The sequence below is a fragment of the Tenrec ecaudatus genome, chromosome 10, assembly GCF_050624435.1.
Source record: "Tenrec ecaudatus isolate mTenEca1 chromosome 10, mTenEca1.hap1, whole genome shotgun sequence".
NCBI classification, from domain to species: Eukaryota; Metazoa; Chordata; class Mammalia; order Afrosoricida; family Tenrecidae; genus Tenrec; species Tenrec ecaudatus.
Genome location: NC_134539.1, coordinates 93958423 through 93974740, shown reverse-complemented (window position 1 = coordinate 93974740; position 16318 = coordinate 93958423). Strand labels below are relative to the sequence as shown.

Below are 16318 nucleotides of genomic sequence, written 5' to 3'. Positions count from 1 at the left end.
AAACACTTGTATTATGTGGGCAGCATTCACATAAACTTGCCAAAGTTTCAATGATTTGGGAAATGTCCACTTGAGTTTTGTTAAAAAGTACATTAGTACTGACCTCAATTATCACTTTTTTTAAAAGACATAAAGTGGTTTTTTTTTTTTTTGCTTTCTTTTTCTGTGAAAGTATCCTAGTGAGACTAAAGAATTAGAGAAAACTTGTGTATAGTCATCCACCCAATCCAGAGGCATCTAAACATGTTTTCTTAGAAATAAGCCTGTGCATGTGTGAACTAGACACACTGTAGCAGTACTTTTTGACTCACCCTTGTAGTTATTCTACTCTAATGCAATTTCAAGGAAGATTTCCCTTGTTGTAACGCATGCTTAATAATACCTGAATTCATAATTTAGGATATCCAGAGCTCATTGAGATGGAAATCCTGGTGGCGGAGTGGGTTACTTGTTGGGCTGCTAACTGCAAGGTCAGCAGTTCAAAATCATCCTGGGAGGAAGATCAGGCTTTCTACACCCATACAGAGTCAGTCTCCGAAAACCACAGGGCAGTTCTACCTTGTGAAGGGTGAAGAGTTCCACAGAACTGAGTCTACAGCAATGAGTTTGGAGTGTTCATTGATACAACAGCTGTCAAGTGACCAAAATTATTCTTTCTTCAACTGTTTTATTCACCACTGATAACCTAGAGTACTTTAAAGAAAATCTGCCTAAAATGCTTCACTGCTGTTCAAAAGGCTGACAGCAAGAATCAGCTACTCTCTAGGATGAAAGGCCTGGTGATCAGTTGCCATAAAGACTCTGATTCATAGTAACGCACCCTGAAAGATAAGAGTAGAGCTGCCCCATAGGACTTCCAAGGTTCACCTGTTTATAGAAGAAGATTGACATATCTTTCTGCCGCAAAGCAGCTGGTATGGTCAAATCACTGATTTGGCTACCTGTCAGCTGACTACTGTGTCCCCCCAAAGTTCCTTCTATAAAGATTGCAGCCTAGAAAGACGCTGGGGCAGTTCTATTCAGTCCTATAGGGCAGCTGTGATTCAGAACGGACTCCAGTGACACAGCAACAGCAAGAGAGAAGGCAGGCCTTATTTCCTGTTTTTGAACACCTCAGGAGGCCCCAGCCATCAACACTACTGCTCCACCAGAGAAAGATAGTGCCGTCCATTCTGCAACTATTGACAATCCAGGAACCCCAAAGCAGTTCTACTCTCACCATCAACCAATGGTGGTGGGTTTTCTTTCGTTTGTGTGAGAGCATGACATATAAAATGAGGGCAGACATCTCGTGACTATGAGGAGAAGCAGAGGATCCCAGCAAAGTCAGCCTAGAACTTCATAAAGCTGACTAAAATATTGTAACCACGGAACTGGTGGTTGTTGCCATACGGAAACAGCAGAAAACATTGCTTGGTTCTGCACCATTCCCACAATTGTTATGTTTGAATCCATTGTTGCAGACACCATGTCAATCCTTCTCATTGGGGGTTTTTCTCTTTAGTGACCTATCTGAATAAGCATGATGTCTTTTTCAACAAGTCTCTCCTGATAGCAAGTTCAAAGTACATGAGACAAAGTCTTGCCATCCTTGCTTATAAGGAACATTCTGCATACTTCTTCCAAGATAGGTTTGTCTGGTCTCTGCAGACCATGGTACTTTTCAATAATCTTCACTAGCACCATAATTCAAATGCACGGATTCTTTTTCAATCTGAAACTGAATAAAACAACAACAACTGAACCCTGACTTCCATGAGTTGGAGTAGGACAAGGTAGAGTTACCCTTGTGGGTTTCTGAGCCTGTAACTCTTTATGGGCGTAAAAAGCCTCATCTTTCTCCGGAGGGAACAGTTGGTCGTTTCAAACTGCTGACCTTTCAGTTAACAACCCAGTAAGTAACCACCACTATGCTACCAGAGCTCCTCTGAAACTGAATAGGATGCAAGTAATTCCTGGTATTTTGGTTTTTAAAATGTTTTCATTCAGTCATTTTTAGTTAGATACTCCCGCTCCAAAATCAAAACATAATAAAAAGCAGTGACTTACTATGTAGGTGATTAGGAACAGATCATTAAATATTAGTTACTACTTATCCCCTATGGCTCAGGCATAGCATTAGGTACTTTATATACATAGTTCATTTAATTATTACAACTCAATCTAATCAGTATTATTTTTATTATCTCCATCTACAAATGAGCTTAGGAGAGATTAAGCAACTTCCCTAAGAAGTTATTACATTTCAAAGATAGGGTTTTAAATTGGGTTACTTAAAAACTATTATATTTATAATATACTTAATCTAAATTCCACTTTCTATTTCTCAAAAATGAAAGTTTCCTACCGAATATGAATTTAAAACTTTATATGATTATTTTTCTGAATGTTAGTGTGCAACAGGTTCTCCCTCGTCTTGTTTTATGTTGAGAAAAGCCAAAATAGCAGTTTCTAGATTTCAGAAAAGCTGCCAAACAAATTTGGCGCAGGCCAGTTTATAAGAATGGGTTTCTGATTGAATAAACAACCTCCACAATGAACTACCCACAGCATCTCATAAGATAGTGACAGACTCTTTCACAATACTGTACATAATTGAGTGTGAGCCAGCACGAATATTAGCAAGGCATCTAATTTTATCACAAAAACTGCATTTAAAATGTGCTGAGAAACTCGACGTATATACAAGTATATAAGGTAAATATGATCTCTAAGTATATCAAATGCAGGGAATTTCACAACCCATATGGCTAATGACTTATACATTCTCTTCTTTAGAATTCTCTTAGATAGTTGCATTCCTAAGATTTTTTTCAGAAAATTATTTTCAGGATGAGATAATATCGAGATAATTCCTCTTCAGTGAGTTAGGAAGAAAGAATAACTCTTGATAAAGAGAAACTTAAGAAACATCAAATGTGCTCTATGATTCTCAAGTGGATTCTACTTTGGATAAATCAAATATGTAGGATGTTTTTAGAATAGCTGGAGTAGGAATATAAATAAAGAATTGGAATAGATGATGCATTAATTTGGTTTAAAATTATAGTATTTCTACAACTATTTAAAAAAAAAAAAACATCACCGTTAGGTGCTGTCGAGTTATCTCCGAGTCAGGATGACTACATACAATAGGACGCAGAACTGCCTGGGCCTGCTCTATCCTTGTAACTTTTGTTATGTTTACCCCATTGCTGTCCCGCTGTGTCAAGTCACCTTATTGAGTGTGTTCCTCCTCCTTGCTACCTTCTACTTTACCAAGCACAATATCTACCTCGAGACCAGTCCCTCCAGATACTATGTTCAAAGTATGTGAGATCAAGTCTCTCTATCCTCATGGCTAATGGGCATTGCCTGTACTTCTTGACGATAGACATATTTGTTCATTCATCTACCATGGAATATTCAATATTCTTTGCATACACTATAATTCAAAGGCACCAATTGTTACTCGGTCTTCATTATTGTCTAGTTATCATATGCATATGAAACAATTAAAAATACTATCAATTATAACAGGTACATATTAGTTATCAGTGAGATCTTTGCTTTTTAACACTTTAGAGATATTTTCCAGCAGATTTAAACAATGGAATATGTTATTTAATTTCCTGACTGCTGCTTACACGGACTTTAAATGGAGAAACTACTAAAATGAAATATTTGAGAATTTCAATATTTTTCTCCTTTATGACAATTTTGCTACTTTGATCCATGTTGAAGTGTATCCATAGTGATAGCTATAATTGTGTTTTCTCATCAGTTAAGAGCTTGAAGTCATCTTCAGTTTCAATAGTGAAGGTAGTGTCATTTGTAAATCACAGGCTGTCAACTAGCCTTCTCCAATCCTGATGTTGTCTTCTTTTTCTCGTAGTTCAGTTTCTCAGATTATCTGCTCAGCATACAGGCTAAGTAAATCTGGTCTAAGATGCACCCCATTGCTGATTTTAAACAATACAGCATCCCCTTGTGCTGGTTGCAAAACTGCCTCTACAGGTTCTGCATGAGCACAATTAAGTGTTCTGAAATTCCCATTCTTAGAAATAATATCCATAAAATATAAATGAAATAAAAATACAAACTTACATTTCTCACCATAGACTCCATCAATATCAAAACACTTTCTAAGTGATACCAATCATTTAGTGAGCCCTAAAAAATGGAGAGTCCTAAAATTTAACCATGTCAATGCAATTTTCTTACATTCTTAATGGAAGAAAAATGGATGCCCTTTAAAGATATTTTAAGATTAAGAAAGAAAAAGACAAAGGAGCCGAAATAGAACTGTAAGATACATGTTTAATGATTTCCCATCTAAACTCATACAAATTAACCTTGTTTTTTGAGAGGAATGTGCAGGAGCAATGTCATGGTGGAAAAAGACTGGTGAGGTGTTCCTAGGTGTTTTACGGCAAAAGCTAACTTTCTGAAAACACTCTCAAAGTAAACAGATATTATCATTCTTTGGCAATGCAGAAAGTCAATAAACAAAATGTCTTAGCATCCTGAAGAAACGGTTTCTATGACCTTTGATCTTAACTGTTACTTTAGACCAGGGGTCCTCAAACTTTTTAAACAGGGGGCCAGTTCGCTGTTGGAGGGCTGGACTATAGTTTGTTTTGTTTTTTTTTAAACTATGAACAAATTCCTAGGTCCACTGCACATATCTTATTTTGAAGTAGTTTAAGGACGCCTGCTTTAGACCACGTCCCTCTCTTGGGAGTCATTACTTCAACTGTGTTTCTCTTAGATTATGCTGGTGAAGTCATGGTCCATCTGTTAAAATTCTGCTAAGAAATATTTCAGGCTCTTAATATCACTTGCTTAAAGTTTCCTTTGAAATTTCTGTCTTGACAGTGAAGTATTTTAATTTTTCAATTTTCAGTATTTAGCTCAATTTAAATTTTTCAGTCAGCATTGTAGAAATTGAACCAATTGAGATATCCATGATATTAGCTAATATTTCTTCCGTTAATCAATTCTTTAATTCTGTCTTCATAACTATCGGGATGGTCTGCTGATGGCTTCATTGTCAACAAACTTTAAGTCCTTCTTAAAATGAGTTATGTTTGTAAATTGCTTATTTCTTTGGGGCACTGACCCCATAAACTTTTCATAAAACATCAATGATTTCACCATTCATCCTCAGAAGGTTCACCATAAATTTATTTGTTTCTATTTCCATTTTAGAAGAATTCAAGTTGCTCTGAGAAATTGATAGCCATCAAGTCAGTACTGACTCGCAGAGATCTACAGAGCATAGCATAATACATTTCTGAGGCTGCAAATATTTACATGCAAAGAAAACCTCATCCTGTCTCCCTTAAGAGTGCCTGGTGAGTTTGAACTTCTGACCTAGGCTAACAGTCCCATGCAAAACCCACTACGCCACCAGGGCTCTTATTAAACTGATACCATATCCAATCAGTGCCTCAAACTAGATCCAGTTCAGACACATAACAAGTTAATATGAGCTTATTTTGTGGGGAAGAAAAACATTACTTTTTTATGATACACATTTTTTCTTTGACGGTCTCTGTAGTATATAGAAACATACCAAAATTAAAGAATTACAATAGAATTTTTCATAGATATTCAGTACCTCTCACTTCATTTGATATACTCATTATTTCCTTCCTTGATTGATTTAATTTAATCTACACATTCTTTAAAATTCTGAGCAATTTAAATTTTTAATTAAAAGTAATAAAAATGTATCATTCAAATTCCAAAATTGAAATGATAAACAATTACTTTACATGAAATGATCCTAAGTATTCCTTGACTAGTGGTTGTAAGATATATCCCACTTAGTCTATCATTAGATGGTTTCCATTTCACTACTCATTCATTTTAATCTTCATTTGTTCTTGTGTTATTTTCCCACTTATCTCAGGTATTTCTGGAATTTATCATTAAACAACTCTACACAGAAAACTTAATGGCATATTTTTCAAGTCTTTGGAGGACTGAGAATTTACTTTTCTAAAGTTATGCAGGTACTAAGCCTAATTTCATGTGCTCTGTATTAAATGTCTAAAACTTACCTCTTTTCCTAATACTGTCTTTTTATTTCCTTAATTGCCACCACCATCGCCCTGAAAACTAGCTAGGTTCTTGTCTTTATTTTTGACATTCAAGAATTAGGTCTTAGCGTTTTCCTTTATAGTTTAAGTTTTGGTGGTTCAAAAATTTTTAACATCAGCGCGAGGTTTTTTTCCCTTCAGATTTGTTAATTTTAATAGGTTACTTTAATCAAAACATTTGGATTTTCTGTTCTGTTTATTTCTTCATGAGCTAGTTATCCATGAACTGATCTCAGTATTTCAGCAATCAGTATATTAATTCAGAGTTAAACAGGTTATGTGTGTTTTTTGTATTAGTACTAAGAGTGAGATTAATATTTCAGATGGCTAAATTAGTTTGTTGTAATAAAATAGTTTTTATTTCTAATAGGTAATCTATGGATATTTGTGATTTTTATGTCATTGTGTTCCTTTTTTGATGGCCCTTTATATTACTACAAACTAAATTACAATTAAATTCAAGATACTACATGTATTGGCTTCTATATGGGGCAAAATTTTGAAATTAGAATAACTATTTCATGTATTTTAAGACTAAAAACTATTAAGTAAATCTGATGGACACTCTCCACTGAATAAGTTGGAAAGGACCTGCTTGTTTGTTTTTACCAGTTGGAAAAATTTTTATTCAAAGGAGTTTAAAAAATGGACATGGATTTGGGAGCCATAATATTTGCCAGGTTCAAAAAATTTTATTTTCCTCAAGTTATTTCATGCAATTCACATTCAAGCTTAGAATCAAGTTTCAATTTATTAGACTGTGCTCTAAGTTGTTATATTTTATTTTTAACTAACAACTTTCACATTTGATCTTAATCTGTACAGAAGTTTAGATCCAGTTTAGTAAAAGTTAATTAATTTTACTTTGAAACTCTAATAATAAAAATTTCTAATTGTCATCAAATCAAATATTTAGTACAAATTGGCAAAAGTCCATCATTAAATATATGACTGAGGAGTTCTGTGAGTTTTGACACTGGCAATCAGGACTTGAACTTTCTACCCAAGAAACAGAATCATAGACACCCACTATGGGACTAGATAAATCAAATGCTAATCTGGGCTAAGTTTCATTTCCAAGTTGCTCTGAAACCCTATTAAGATAATATAGGGTGGAATTTATAGTGTTACTTTCCAATTTACCTTACCCAAGTAGTAATCTTTTCAATACTTCATACATATATGGAATGTATGGCCGCATCACCCCGAATGTGCTGATGTTTGTCTCATCTTGGAAACTAAGCTGGGGCAGGCCTAAACTTCTTTCTAGCAAACCATCATGTAATATTTAAGTCTGAAGGCCCACTCTGACTCTGCTCACAGAAAAAGCAAATGTCCTGTTCTAAACACTCTAATATTAGTTTCTTTTAAAGGATCTCAAAGAAAACATTTTCAATTAACAAGAATTAAGAAGAATGTTCTAAAGTGGCAAGGCTGAGACCATAGACACTAGAGACTGTGGTACAGAGACAATGGTACAGAGTAAAGAAGCCAGGCCAAAACCAGAAACCAAGGCATAGAAACCGTGAGATGAAATAGAAGAGAAGTACAGACTATGAGACTATGAGGCCAGCTTCCTGGTCCATGGAGGCAGAGGCCACAGAAGCACATGGATGAGAAGCTGAGGAGAGCTGTTACTGTGAACTTAGAACTATATCTGTACTGTTTACTGATCCTGATTTGTGGCAACCTATTAACTTCCCTAATAACCTCCCATACTTGTGTATTTTCTGTGAGTTCGGTATGGCTACTGCAATAAATTATCGAGCCTAGCATAGAAATAGAGTGCCATGCACAGGGACTACATGGGTTATTGGAAATTGGGAAGGACACGAACAAAGAGGAGGCACAAATTGACCAATGGGATATACTAAAGATAAAACACATGTGTACATCAAAATAACTAGATAACAAAAGAGTAATAAGAGAGTTCACAGACTGGGAAAACATCTTTAGGATTGACAAATCAGACAAAGGCCTTATTACTAAAATCTCTACTATGCTGCTAGCTTACAAAAAGAAAAAAACGAATTGACCACTCAGGAGGTGGGCAAAGGACGTGAAGAGAAGTTTCTCAAGGGCAGAAATCCAAATGGCCAATAAACATATGAGAAAATTTTCCATATCGCTAGCCATAAGAGAAATGAAAATTAAAACAACTCTGAGATACAACCTAACACCCTCAAAGGTAGCCCAATTCAAGAAATCAGGAAGTAACAAGTGTTAGAGGGCATGTGGAGAGATAGGAACTCTCATCCCCTGCTGGTGGACCTGTAGGTATGTACAGCCATTATGGAAATCAATTTGGCGATATCTAAAACAGGTAGAAATTGAGCTACCATATGATCCAACAGTCCCCCTACTGGGCATATACACAGAAGAGACAAGAAACAAACCACAGCCAGAAACTGTGCCCCAGTGTTTATCACAGCACAGTTCACAATTGCAAGGAGTTGGAAACATCCCAAATTTCCATCAACAGATGAATGAATTAAAAACTGTGGTACATACATACAATGGAGTATTACATATCCCTAAAAAGCAGCGATGAATGCATGAAGCACATCACTGCATGGGAAGAACTGGAGGAAATCATACTAGTGAATAAGCCAAGCATAAAAGGGCATTTAATGCACAAGTCCGCTGAGGTTAAGCTCAAAATATTCAAAAAGGGCATAGGGAAGCAGCTACTATATACATACATCCCTGGGGTGAGGCCCAGGTAATATAGCAGGGGCCAGACTATGGTACACCACTAAAAGGGGGGGTGGGGAAGACATGGGTAGCTTGAGGAACAGGGCACTAACCCACACAGGGGAAGGGTGTTGACAGTCTCCATGGGGAAAGAGGGAATAGACTTCAACCCAGTACTCCAAGACAAGAACGCAACACACTGACATGAAGCAGGGAACTGATAGAGAGGTCTGAGGAGCTGGCCCCATTACCAATTAAGTGGACAGCACCACCCTCTCCCCTAGAAGAATTCACTTCACAGGACAGCACTAAAGCTACAGCTCAAAGAGAGAGACTTGTCTGATTAGAGCTCACAGGAGCCAAGGAGAGGAGAAGGGGAAGGGGGTAATGAAGCACATCCTGGCTCAGCAAGCCGAGGGTAATATTTCTGCTCAGAGCAGCAATGCAGAGATGACCACAGGGATGCACCACCATGGGGCACAGTATTCCTGACTGACCCATAGCACCATGTGAGAAAACACTAGAGACACACAGCGGGAATGGTGCCCTCCCTGAGCCCACTATGCCGAAGCCAGTCACTGAGGGCGTGGAGCAGAGCAGCAGGGGGATCAGGGCAATGAAGTCCCCAGGGAATTCCAAGGATAGATGTGGGGCCAGGGCATGGCACCCCATCAGACTCGATTGGAAAGCACTTGCAAAGCACAAAAGACCTTGAACTATTTATAAAGTTGTTTGTTGTTGTTGTAGCTATTGTTTTATTTTCTATTGTTGCTTTGTTGTATTTGGTCTTGTGATGATGTATATTGTTGTTGCTACCTGTCTACCTGGAAGTGATAGGCAGGATAAACAAACCAGAAGAGAGAACAACTATATGACAGGTTTGGAGGGAAATGGGAGCGAGGGAGGCAGGGCAAACCCACGGACAAGGGAACAACACGGGATCCAGTAGCCAGGAGGGTGTAGGAGGTCTGGCAGAGTTGGATCAAGAACGATGTAACCAAGAGGAATTCCTGAAACCCAGATGAAGACTGAACATGATAGTGGGACAAAAGAAAAGTACAAAGAAATAGAGGAAAGGACTAGGAGGCAAAGGGCATTTACAGAGAGCTAAATACAGGCATATACAGATCTAAATATATTTATATACGAGGAGGAGATAGATCTATGTACATATATTTATAGGTTTAGTATTAAGGAAACAGATGGACAGTGGGCCCCTACTCAAATACACCCTCAACACAAGAACACCTTGTTCTAAGAACTCGGCAGTCTGAGTTGCTCACCTTCCTGGCACGATTGCTGAAGACAACGGGTGTACAAGCAAGTGTGGTGAAGAAAGCTGATGGTGCCTGGCTACCAAAAGATATAGCATCTGAGGTCTGAAAGGCCTGAAGACAAAAAAGCGGCCATTTTGCTGAGAAACAACAAAATCCACATGGAAGAAACACACCAGCCTGTCCCGACTCAAAAGATGAAGACAAAGGGGATCATAAGCAAATGTGTTGAAAAAAGCTGATGGTACCCAGGTATCAAAAGATATAGGGTCTGGAATCTTAAAGGCTTGAAAATAAACAAGAGGCCATCTAGCTTAGAAACAACAAAGCCACATGGAAGAAGCACACCAGTCTATGAGGTCATAAGGCATTGAAGGGATCAGGTATCAGACAACAAAGAACAAAAAAAAATCATATCAGTGTGAATGAGCGGGGAGTACGGAGAGGGGACCCAGGGCCCATCTGTGGGCAATTGGACATCGCTTGCAGAAGGGTTTCAGGGAGGAGACAAGCAAATCACGGTGCAGTGTAGCAATGATGAAACGTACAACTTTCCTATAGTTCTTAAATGCTTCCGTCCCCCCTCCCACTATCATAATCTCAAATCTACCTTAAAATCCAGGTGGACCAGAGGATGTACACTGGTACATATAGGAACTGGAAACACAGGGAATCCAGGACAGATGGACCCCTCAGGACCACTAGTGAGAGTGGCGATACCAGGAGGGTAAAGGGAAGGTGAGAGAGAAAGGGGAAACCGATTACAAGGATCTACATATAACCTCCTCCCTGGGGGATGGACAGCAGAGAAGTGGGTGAAGGGCAATGTCGGACAGTGTAAGATATGACAAATAATAATAATTTATAAATTATCAAGGGTTTATGGGGGAAGGGAGGGGAAAATGAGGAGTCCATTCTGAGGTTGCGTTAGACAGGGTTCTCTAGAGACAAAGCCAGATTGCTGATAATCATAGATAGATAGATAGATAGATAGATAGATAGATAGATAGATAGATAGATAGATAGATAGATAAACACATCCACCCTTCAATTAATCCCACATGCGGTTTATCAACCAGGCTGGCAAAATAACTATCTCCAAGGGCTCAAGTAGAAAGCAAATGTTTTGAGAATGATGAGGAAAACCAATGTACAAAAGTGCTAACACAATGGGTGGATGGATGGATGGATGGTGATAAGAGTTGTATGAGCCTCCAATAAAATGATTTTTTTAAAACCTATATGCAACAAAAGACACAATTAAAAAAATAAAGAAATAGAGCATCATGGGAGGAATGGTTGATATCACAATAAAGAAGGATGGAGAGTGGAGGCACATCTGACCTCTGCCTCATAGCAATAGGGAAGCCAGAGGAGGGAATCTGGCCCTCGACATGAGTTTCTGCACCAGAAGTAGTCATTTGAAAGGTGTTTGGAGAGTAAAGCTCTATATACACTTTATATCTCAGTCATTTTTCCATCACTCTTTTTCTAGTAGATACCATGGATGAAACAATTAAATGGCAAACTATCAGAAAATATCACCTTCTGCAGTTGCCCTACTTACTTTAATTCACTATGTTGTTTTAAAATCTAAGTGGAATTATTTTTTATATGGATGGCTCTCCACTAGACTGAAAATGCTAAATCGTTGTCAAGAGCTCAATTTATAAAGCCAGTACTAATTAGTTATAACAGATGAAATCCCATTGCAAACAATTCCCTAATAATCAATGTCTCTGTAATCTTGAACATGCTTTTCCTCACATGATCCGGAGATTTTGCTTTGTGTCTGAAAGAGTTCTTGTAACAGAGAAATGGCTTCCAAGGAAACAAAGGGTGTGACTTGGTTCACAGCTTCTACTAGTCAGGACTTTTTTAAAAAAATCATTTTATTGGGGGCTCATACAACTTTTATCACAATCCATACATACATCTGTGTGTCAAGCACATTTGTTTCCTCATCGTCCTCAAAACATTTTCTACTTGAGCCTTTGGTATCAGCTCATTTTTTACCCTCCCTCCTTTACCCTCCCTTCCCTCAAGAATCCTTGATAATTTCTAAATTATTACTACTTTTTCATGTCTTACACTGTCTGATGTCTCCTTTCACCCACTTTTCTGTTGTCCATCCCCCAGGGAGGGAGTTATATGTAGATTGCTGTGATGAGTTCCCCCATTTTCCCCCACCTTCCATTTCCCCTCCTAGAACCACTACTGTCATTATTGTTCTGACTAGTTTATCTGTCCAGGACTCCCTGTGTTTCCAGCTCTGTCTGTACCTGTGTACATCCTCTGGTCTAGCCAGATTAGTAAGGTAGAATTGGGATCAGGATAGTGGGAGAGAAGAAGCATTTAAGAACTAGAGGAAAGTTATATGCTTCATTGGTGCTATACTGCACCCTGACTGTTTTGTCTTCTCCACACGATCCTTCTGAAAGGGGATATTCTTCAGTTGCCTACAGATGGGCTTTGGGTCTCCACTCAGCACTCCCCCTCATTCACAAATGATATGATTTTTGGGTCTTTGATGCCTGATACCTGATCCTCTTGATACCTCATGATCACACAGGCTGGTGTGCTTCTTCCATGTGGGCTTTGTTGCTTCTCAGCTAGATAGCCACACTTCAATCCTTTAAGACCCCAGATGCTATACCTCTTGATAGCCGGGCACCATCATCACATTTGCTTATGCCCCCGCTTTCTCTTCAGTGAACAGGTTGGGAAGGTGAGCACCATGGAATGCCAGTTTAATAGAACAAAGTGTTCTTACATTGAGGGAGTACTTGAGTGGAGGCCCAATATCCTTCTGCTACCTTAATGCTACACCTATAAATACATGCACATAGATTTGTTTACCCATTGTCATATATATTTACATATGTACAAGCCTGTATTTAGACCTCTATAAATGCCCTTTGCCTCCTAGTTCTTTCCTCTATTTCCTTTTACTTTCCTCTTGTCCCACTATCATGTTCAGCATTCAGTTGAGTTTCAGTTATTCCTCTTGGTTACATTGCCCTTGATCAAGCCCTACCAGGTCTCCTATACCCTCCTCGCCACTGATTTTGGGTCACTTATTCCCTTATCCTAGATTTGTTAACATGCACTTCCTTTCCCCTGTCCTCCCCCCTCCTATGTCCAGCCGGAACAGTCAGTCCAGTTGTTTCTTCCTCCAGATTGTTTATCCCACCTATCTTATCTAGATAGACCTGCAGAAAATAATATGCACAAAAAACAAAGCAACAAAAGAAAACAACAACTAAAAACCAAACAAACAAGAAAAGCCTGTAAATAGTTCAGAGTCTGTTTGTTGGCTTTTAGGAGTGTTTTCCAGTAGAGTCTGATGGGGTGCCACGACCTGGCCCCAAACTCTATTTTTGGTATTCCCTGGGGACTTCATTGTTCTGTTCCCCTTGCTGTTCTGTTGCATACCCTTACGGTTTTGCCTCAGTGTGGTGGGGATCAGATAGCCACGATTCACACACTGTGTCTTCAATATTGTCCCCGGTAGCGCTATGGGTCAGGGAGGGATGTTGCGTCTCGTAATGGGGTCGGCCCCATGGTCCCCTCTGTGCTTTGGCTACGACTTAAATACTTTATCTATAATCTGAACCACCTTAATCCTGCTGGTAGAGCAGAAAATCCCCTTCAAAACGAGATTACAGCCACAGGCATAATAGAGTCCAGAATTATGATGCATCACACGAAGAATTGTGGCTAGTAGGGCCATATTAATTGACTACATTTCATCTGGCATTAGAAAAATAATGGCCTCAGACTTTCACTCTCAGTCCACAGCTCTCCTGCAACCATGCAATAGGCAGGTAACTATAGCTCAGGTTCTGCTTAATTTTTCTTTTATGTCGCTTTCATTCTAGAATATTACTAGGCAAATATCCTTCTTCCCATTTAAACACTTTTGCCCTGTTTTCTTAAAAGGAGACAACCACTGTTGCTAGTTTTTGTGTGCGCTTCCAGAAGTAGTCTACTCTTTTCTACAAATTGCAGTATTACAACCATACAGCTGTGGTCCTCTTAAAAAAACTAAAAGCTTTAATGAGGCATAATTTATACACCATATAATTCACCAATTTTTAAGAGTAATTTGATGATGGTTAGTAAATTTACAGATATATATATGGCCATTGCCACGGTTATTTTTTTTATACAACTGCCTGAGTAGGGTAGAGGGCAGACCAAGAGGCAGAGAAACGTGGAAGCTAGCCTACACGGATTGCTGAGAAGTGGCTGTCCTGATTAAAGAACTGTATACCATCATTTCAGATCCTAAATTGTAATCTGTCACTTCCCTAATAAATCCCATCATTGAGTATTATCTGTGAGTTCTATGTGGCCATTGGAAAAAATTACTAAGCCAAGCAGAGAAAAACAGAGTGCTTTGGAAGAGACAAGTTCTTAAAATTGTTAAAATTGATTAAAGGTTTGATAGTACAGACATATGTTACCACTACCTCACAAAAATCAGCCTGAAACTACTGATGTTGATCATCCTTCTGCCTTGTAAAGAGGGGGTCAGCTGCCCCCTCTATGTCAGTTTTGCACATACTAAATTCATTTTTTAATGGATCGCCAAATCGCTTACTTTTAAAATACATATAATCTAAAAATAATACAACTTTGGAAGTCAAAATAGTGAAACTACAAATTCTGATTCATAGTTTTTATAAAAAATATGTGTACTTATTTTTAAAAATGTGTATACTCCTTATTGTGAAACACTTCCATTTTACACACTACACTATAATACTTACAAGCTGATGTTCTAATTGTTGGATTTTTTCATCTTTTTTCTTTATTTCCTCTTTAAGTTGCTTTATTTCATTTAATAAATCTTCATTCTGTAATATTTATAAAAAATTAAGATGCATTATTGAACTGTATTTCAAAGATACTGGAAAACATTAAATCAATTAAGAAGACACAGGGACGAATGAACTGCTTATCTATGGGGATAAGTCCTCCTACACCAGAGTATATGATAGGTACTGGACTTTAAAAAATATTTTTTAAATTATTTTAGTTTACCTAAGAAGTTACTGTCTGAATAGAAATTTGAAATGGAAAAAATGAATAGCAGTAGCGGCTACAACGAAGATTTACTGAGTACTTATTACATACTAGGAACATTTGAGAATTGATCCTAATAAACTTCAGGTATGTACTATAATTTGCAGATGGGCAAGCTGGTACATAGGCCCTATAATGTGATAAATCAAATGCAAAACAAGAATGTCCACAAAGATTTCAGATACACAATGTCTGTTCGAGAAAACAAAAAAGGTCCAACAAGCAAAGGGAATAGCATAATTCACAGAGACTCATTCATGATATGCTAGAAAAAAATCAGCTGAAAGACAAGTGTGCTGAATATAAGGAAGAAAAGGGTAGTGGGGTCATGGGGCATTAATCCACCCAAGGGGAGGGTATTGTTTATATCTCCACAGGGAAAGTTGGACCAGACTTCAACCCAGTGTCGCAAGGTGTGAATGCAATATTCCGGCGTGGAGGAGGGAACCAGTGGAGAGGTCTGGGAGGCTGGCCCCAGCACCATAAATTAAGTGGATTCCTGCCCCTCCCCCGAAAAGAATTTGTTCCAAAGGACGACATTGACTCTGCAGCTCCGGGAGATGGACATATCTGATCAGAGCACACTGGAGCAGACGAAGGGGCAGGAGGAGAGAGTGGAGCACAGCCTGGCCCACCAGGCCGTGATGATGATGTTCCTGAGTAGAGCAGCCAGTCCACAGAGAGAACAACATGGCTGGCCCCACTATGAGACATGATGCCCCTCAGTGACTAAGGGCGATACAGGGGACAGCACCGGAGACACAGTGTGGGAATTGCATCTGACCTGATCCTACCACACCGAGGCAAATCACTGCGGGAGTGCAGCGGAACAGCAAGGGAATGGAGTGAGAAGGTCCCCAGGGAATGCTGAAAGTGGACTTTGGGGCCAGGGCGTGGTGCCCCAACAGACTGGACTGGAAAATGCTCCCAAGGGCCAGCAAACGATCCCTGAACTAACTACAAGCTTTTCTCTTGTGAACTGTTTTGTTCTGTTCTTTGTCAGTGGTTTGTTTTGTTGTCTGGTTGTATACTGTTGCTTTGTTTTCCTCTGTCTTGTTTTCGTGCATGTTAGTGACTCCACAGGTCTGTCTGAATAGGACAGGCTGGATGAACTATCTGGAGGAAAAACAACGGGACCGACAGTTCCGGGGGGATTTGGGGTGGGGGGGTAGG

At 38.8% G+C, this 16318-nt stretch overlaps 1 protein-coding gene across 4 annotated transcripts in view; it reads right to left on the bottom strand.

The window, feature by feature from the left end:
* CCSER2 (coiled-coil serine rich protein 2) overlaps positions 1-16318 on the bottom strand; it is a 201865-nt gene that overhangs the window by 32429 nt on the left and 153118 nt on the right. For all 4 annotated transcript variants that reach the window (XM_075560994.1, XM_075560993.1, XM_075560995.1 and 1 more), the window contains one exon: positions 14830-14916. In XM_075560994.1, the coding sequence (XP_075417109.1) occupies positions 14830-14916 (87 nt within the window). The remainder of the gene's footprint in view (positions 1-14829; positions 14917-16318) is intronic.